At 53.7% G+C, this 6,613-nt stretch overlaps 2 protein-coding genes across 3 annotated transcripts in view; one reads left to right on the top strand and one right to left on the bottom strand.

The window, feature by feature from the left end:
• Positions 1-4,506, bottom strand: part of Cpn2 (carboxypeptidase N subunit 2) — an 8,468-nt gene extending 3,962 nt beyond the window's left edge. Inside the window, exon 1 of the mRNA XM_010624069.2 lies at positions 4,134-4,506. The gene's annotated coding sequence lies outside the window, so the exon portion shown is untranslated. The remainder of the gene's footprint in view (positions 1-4,133) is intronic.
• On the top strand, positions 1,454-6,613 carry LOC104862257. Of its 2 annotated transcripts, none has more exons than XM_010624070.2 (2): positions 1,454-2,253; positions 6,313-6,613. In XM_010624070.2, the coding sequence occupies exons 1-2, from the start codon at positions 1,806-1,808 to the stop codon at positions 6,594-6,596; spliced, it is 732 nt and encodes a 243-aa protein (XP_010622372.1). In that variant the 5' UTR covers positions 1,454-1,805; the 3' UTR covers positions 6,597-6,613. The 2 variants fall into 2 exon arrangements, with proteins under 2 accessions (XP_010622372.1, XP_010622373.1); XM_010624071.2 differs by lacking the exon at positions 6,313-6,613 and adding an exon at positions 5,080-5,441.

Genomic DNA, 6,613 nt, shown 5'->3' with positions numbered 1-6,613 from the left:
AAAAAAAAAAAAAAAAAAAAAGATTGGAAATGTCACCGGAAGTCCAGATTTCTGAAAACTCTGGGAGCAATGGGCTCCCATTCCAAGGCTCCTTTTACATCGCAACTGCTCACCTGACTCAGGTACACGATTCCAAGAGTTTGAACCCAAACTCCGCCACTTTCCAGTCCTGATGACCTCAGGCACATTATTTAGCCTAGCAGCACTGTAACTTCCTCATCTGTGACATGGGGACAGTACCAGCACCTACCGCATGAGGGCAATGGTGAGGATGAAAAGAGCAGACTCCAGTGACACTTCAGACAAGCATCTAACGGCATGAGTCATTTGTAAGAGAAAAGGCCATTAGAACAATAACATAGGAGAACAAAATTTCCTGTAGGTAGAACACATTTGGCTCTGTCAAAAATGAAAACAGGAGAAAGAAAGGCCGCTTGCAGCATCATCCTAGTTTTTCTCAGATTAGCTCCCCTCACCAAGTTCATCAGCCCAGTCATGGGTTGTCCCTCTGCTGTCCCGAGCCAGCGGCCTCCTCCATCTCGAGGCCCTGCAGGACTTCTCCATTTCACCATGGTCTCGTAAAAACCTAGGACACTGAGCACCCGCCCACCCAGACACCCAGCACCTTAGCTTTTCCAGCAATGTTCTTCGTAAATCAGTAAGCAAGGGGCAATTTCTCCCTGGGAGAACATGCACCACCCTCGGGAGCCTGCCTACCTCCGTTCCAGGAGGGGCCGCTCAAATTCACACTCGCCACCTCTGGGAACCTGAAGGAAGCCCTGCTACACCTTCTTCCATCAAAACCCTGGCGTCTGAGCCGGGCGTGGTGGCATACACCTGTAATCCTGGCACTCGGGAGGCTGAGGCAGAAGGATCTCTGTGAGTTCAAGACCAGTCTGGGCTACATAGTGAGTTCCAGGTCAGTTTCAAATACATAGTGAGACCCTGTCTCAAAAAACAGAAACAAAACAAACAAACAAAAACCCAGAGTCCAAAAGAAGCCCCTGGCCCAGGACTGGCAACCAGAGCCTTGTTCCCCATCAGGACTGCAGGTGGGGGCAGGGAGGCTTCTACTCTAGGAGCCACAGCCCAGGTGCTCCCTGGAGCTCCTGCCAGGAGACCTGCCACAGGAGGGGCCATGACCCAGAGCCAGAGGCCCTGGGGCCCCACCACGTCCTCTTTCCCTCTGGCCTGGGCCTCGTTAACCCACTGTCGTTTGGAAATAATGCACTTTTTTCTTCCTTTGAGACAGGGCCTCACTATGTAGTTGAGACTGACCTGGAACTCACTGTGTAGCCCAGGCTGGCCTTGAACTCACAGGGATCCAGTCTCTGAATTCTGGGATTACAGGCATGTGCCATCACAACCGGCACAATATCCAAACGATCCTCTCCCAGCTGAGACTCCTAAGAGTTGGCACTCTGAGGTCAGACAGCCTGGCTCAAATCCCGTCTCCATCCTAATTGTCTGTGTGGCCTTCAATGAATTACTTAACCTGTCTGTGCTTCACTTTCCTCATCCTCAAAGCACTACCTTCTCTGGGGGCTTCTTGTAAGGAACAAGTGAGGGCCTTCTGGGCAGACCCCAAGCCTGGCACACGGTGACACCCTGCCCTGCCGGTGACCCCGATTCTCCCAAGCTCAGCCTACCGCGTCTCTGTTCTGACATAGTCGCAGGGGTGGCTGTGGAAAACCCGGTGAGATCATAGCCCCACCGCCCCCCACCCAGGCAGAACCGGAGCTCAACCGCTCTTTACCCGTCCCTGTGCTCGCCGTGATGCCCCGGGGCTCCGGAAGGGGGCGCCCATGCCCCGGGACGGAGGCTGTCCCAGAAGCCACAGCCCCAAGCCGCCGGTTCGCCTCTGGGAACAAGACCAGCAAACGCCCACAAAAATGTTCCACACTCAGCAAGCCGCGAAGTCTACCCTTTCTGCGTTTTTAGAATTTTGTTTATTTCTCTTGGTTGTCTGGGTGCAAACGGACTCCTTTCTCTTCTCAAATCGCTCCCGGCTGGTGCAGTCCAGGCAGCCCCACCCGTCTGTCACCCACCGCAGAGCCAAACCGCACTCCTCCCCGGGGGCCAGCATCGCCCCGCCAGCGCAGCCTGGTCTCCTTTCCTCTCCTCCCAGCAAACACCTCAGGAGGTGCCAGCCCGCTCCACGCATCATCCAGGCCAATGCCACACTTCAGCGTAACACCACTGTTCTGTCCAACGGGAGAATCGACCCACACAGCCCAGGCAGCGGTGGGTTAGGTGAGTTAATCACACAGTTAAGGTGGAAATCTTCTGTGATGTCTTTAAAAATAATATGGGCCAGGTGTGGTGGCACACGCCTGTAATCCCAGCACTTGGGAGGCTGAGGCAGGAGGATCGCTGGGAGTTTGAGACCAGCCTGGACTATGTAGTGAGTTCAAGGCCAGCCTGAACTATATAGTGAGACCCTGTCTCAGAAAACACACATACATATTATTGTGATCAAAATATGTGGTGAATGCTTCAATTTAAAAATTTGTCACAATGAAAGGTACCTTGCCATAGATCCCTCTCAAAATCCTCCCCTTTGTTTTAAACACACTTGTGGCATTGTTCTTGCTACTTTCTGAAGCAGTTCTGGAGTTCTCTTTGGTGAGTTTCTTCTTGAAATGTGATCCAAACATGGTGAATGTCGTGGGTGCCATCCAGCAGAAAGGCAGCTCATAAAAACACAAGGCTGTGCCCATCCACCTCATCCCCCAGATCTGGCATCCCGTAACTTCTGGCTCTTCCCCAAAGTCAAGATGACCGGAAAGGTCAATGTTTTGAATCAATTTAGGACAGGGAGGCAGCCAGGACAACACCATTAAAGACCCTCAGGAAAGAGGACTCCGGAGCTGCTTCAGAAAGTGCAAAGATGGTGGGATCAGTGCACTTAAAAGCGAGGGCAGAGAGGGGATAGATAACACGTTTTACTGTATTTAATGTTTTAAAATTTTAAATATTCTACCATATTTTTCTACCACACATCATAGATATGTGTTGAGTGCCAAGATGTTTGCAGTATCTTTTTTAAAAAAATCTAGTTACAGGGGCCAAGGATTTAGCTCAGTGGTTCTGTCGCCTGCCTGGAAATCTCAAGGTCCCAAGTTCAATCCCCGGTACCAAAAACAAAACACAACAAAAATCTAGTTACAGAGCCATGGTGCCACATTTCCATTTTAAAGGTATATTTGTGATAGAAAACTTAATAGATTACATACAAAATAGTTGCAGTGACTTTCTGAAAAGCAGATGCATGGGTGATTTTAATTTGGTGGGAGTTTGTGTTTAAAATGTACACTCTACATTTTTAAAACAAGATAAACCTATTACAACTTCGGTAATAAGGGAGAAAGCTCTTTTATCACCAAAATAGAGACAGCCGTGTAAGGCATGAGGCAGCCCAGCAGCACCTGAAGAGTAAGGAGCAGCTCTTGATGGCTCTCCGGTGTCTCCAGCTGGCTCAGCACACGCCTGTGTCAGCCCAGCTGTGGGGCTGTGGGGGGAGACAAGTTGGCGCATCGGAGTAATGGGGCCGTGGCGCTGTCTTCTCCCAACACAGCCCCTCCAAGCTCTTGCGGACATGGCAGGGCCCTGCCTCACGCTCCCCAGGAGCAGGTGTCTCCTTCTGCCCTGTTTGCCCCGAGGTTCCCCAGGTCCTGCTCCCTGTGTTGGACGCTTGGGCCCTTGTGCTCTGGACCAGTGCCATTTGGGGCCACTGCAGTGAGCCTGGGCACAGGGTCTGGCTGCAGTGTTTGGGTCCCTGGCTCTGTACCCCGCCCCTGGCTGGGGGTGCACCAAATGGAACGGGTGTAGTGGCAGCTCTCTGTGACCCCCAACTCTAGGCCTCCCTCTTTGTCCTGCTCAGCAAGGGTCTGGCTACCGTGTCACCTGCCTGACTCTCAGGGAACTGGGGTTCTTATCCAGCCCCCCAGCCCTCCTCTGCCTGCCCCCAGACCCAAGAGAGCTGAGACACCCAGGGCTTTGCCCCCTGGGAGAGGGGACCTGGGTACTGCAGCTCCGCACCTAGGGACCCCAGAAATGGGAACGGCGGCAGGCGCCTCTCCCACCCTCAGCCGGTGCAGCTCCAGACCCAGGAGAGACCCAGGGGTCCTTACCGTGAGGGTCCAGCGGGCTGGGACAGCCACCTCACTTCCTGGGAGCAGAGGGGAGGCTGGTGTAGCCTGTGGGGAGCGGAAGCCACCCCCAGCGCCGATCAAAGTTCTAGGCAGTGGTTCCGCCCCGACACGGCCTGAACTTTCCCAGAATGTCACCAAGGCCACTGCACAAGATTACAAAATGACCTCCAGCTGCTCAGGCGATCAGAAGTCTGGAGGGCCCAGTCCCACAAAGGTGCACGCAGGTGGTACCATTAGGGTCTGAAGAGGGGCTAGAGTGCACCCCCTCACGCTCTGCTGGGTGAGGCTGGGCCCAGGAGCTCACCACATTTGTAAACAGGGGCCTGAGGACCCCCTCAGCCAGCAGCACCCCCACTCATCTGCCCAGCTCTGACCAACCAACCCAGGAGGAAAGCCCCAAGAGGGCGTGGCCCTGTGTTCTTCCTGCTGATTGGTCCATTTCACCAACGTCAGGGAAGCCTTTCTGGATTCCCAGGGGGAAAGAGTTACAGGAAGTGAATTTGTCCCAATATGAAGTGGGATGCTTTCACCAAAGACCACCCAGAAACACAAGCAGCACCTTTGGGATGTAGGGATGCACCCATCTCTAGAGGTATCCAATCTGTAGGGTGAAGTAAGCGTGCAAGTATGTGTGTGTGTGCCTGTGGTGTAAGGTGTGCAACGTTCAGGGGTAACCAAAAGTAAAAATAGGTCGCTATCAATGACAGGAGTCTAACATTCCAAGTAGTATGATGGCTTCTTTTATTTTTAAAAATTATTTATTTATTTATGGGCAGCAGAGTAACCCAGGTTGGCCTCGAACTCGTGGTGACGCTCCTGCCTCAGCCTCCCAAGTGCTAGGATCACAGTGTGTGTGCCACACGCCACTCAGTCTGAAGGCTTCTAATCTGTGCACAGTATCAATATTTACATCACTCTTCACCAGTTCGAAGGACCGCTGCGCAGGTGGGCAGACTGCATCGAGGCCAGTTCCACACTCACGACCAGCGGAGGACAGCGGAGAGTGCCCGGCCCCACCCCGTGACACCCAGGGCAGCTGTCGGCTCTGAGCAGCTCTTGGCTGACCTCACCTCGTGTGTGTGTGTGTGAGATTAAACCAGAGGCCTGTAGGACTGGAAGGACCCCGGGCGTGCTGCGTGTGTGCAGAGAGATGTGCATTGAGGAACCCTGGACACTTCCAGAGCAGAAGTGATAAACCCGCCCCCAACCCCATCACCCAAGCTCCCAGATGCCCATCCAGTGGTTGGGGGGGCAGCAAGTCACCGCCCCACTGTTGGAGGGGCACGGCCCTGGAATATAGAGAATATTACTGACCCCTGTCCTGACTCAACCTCCTGGGCCAGACGTTCAATTGACAGGAGCATAAGAAGTCTGTGAAGCCAAGCAGGGTGGCGCAGGCTTATAAGCCTGGTGCTCTAGTAGGCTGAGGCAGGAGGGTCTCAAGTTGGAGCCCGACCCGGGCAACTGAGCAACTTAAGATCTTGTGTCAAATGTAAAAAGTAAAAATAAGAAAAGAATGGGGATATAGCTCAGTGCAGAGGCCCTGGGTTCAATCCCCAGTACTGAAGAGAAAAAGAGAGAGAGAGAGGAGAGAGAGAAGAGCTGTGAGGACCCAGAGTGCAGACCTGCTCCTGGCAGGACAGTGGGGTCCGGGACTGGAAGACACCTGACCCCAGTGGCAGCCCTGGGCCCAGGAAACCTGAAGGAGGGGACCCCAAGCCATGTTCCCGGGAACACCTCAGTCCCCAAGGGGACTTGGAGCCTGGAGCAGAACACAGGTGAGAGCCCAGAGGGTGCCAGCCCTTGGCCCCAGGCCACAAGTGCAGTGTGCGTGTGTGTGTGTGTGTGTGTGTGTGCGTGTGTGTGCGTGTGTGTGCGCACAGGTGTGCGTGAGCTGGGCCTTCTTCATGCAAAGACAGATCCAGCCTGGGAGTCCAGAAGCCAGGGCCGTACACCAGCTCGGCTGCTAATTCACAAGGTAACAGGAAGTTCGTGTCCCACTGATAGCTCACTTCCCTCATCTTTAAAATGGGTTGAGTCTGTTTTCTTCCTTTCTTTGTTTTTTGAGCCAAAGTTTCACTCTGTAGTTCAGGCTGGCCTTGAGTTCACTTATGTAGCCCAGGCTGGCTTCGAACTCACTGTGATTCTCCTGCCTCAGCCTCCCGAGTGCTGTTGGGAATCACGTGGCCGTCTCGGAAGAGTTCTAAGAACTTGGTTGTGCCTCTGAGTCCTCAGAGGAGGAACCGAAGATGCAGCCAGCAAGCCCAGGAGAGGTCTGGTGCAAAGGTTGGAGAGACACACGAACTCAGTGCAGATCTTTCAATGTGCAAAATCACAAGCCAGCAGTCGCAGGCCGCACCCCAAAGGCGGTGCTGGTTCTCACACCTCGGTTTCCAAGGGTTCAAAGCAGAGTTCAGCAAGAGCTCTGGGGGCACCATGTGAAGGGATGCCAGCCGAGT

This window comes from Fukomys damarensis, unplaced genomic scaffold (assembly GCF_012274545.1).
Source record: "Fukomys damarensis isolate Sample0158 unplaced genomic scaffold, DMR_v1.0_HiC HiC_scaffold_12, whole genome shotgun sequence".
NCBI lineage: Eukaryota > Metazoa > Chordata > Mammalia > Rodentia > Bathyergidae > Fukomys > Fukomys damarensis.
The sequence above is the reverse complement of the archived record's forward strand: the minus strand, read 5'-3'. Positions and strand labels throughout refer to the sequence as shown.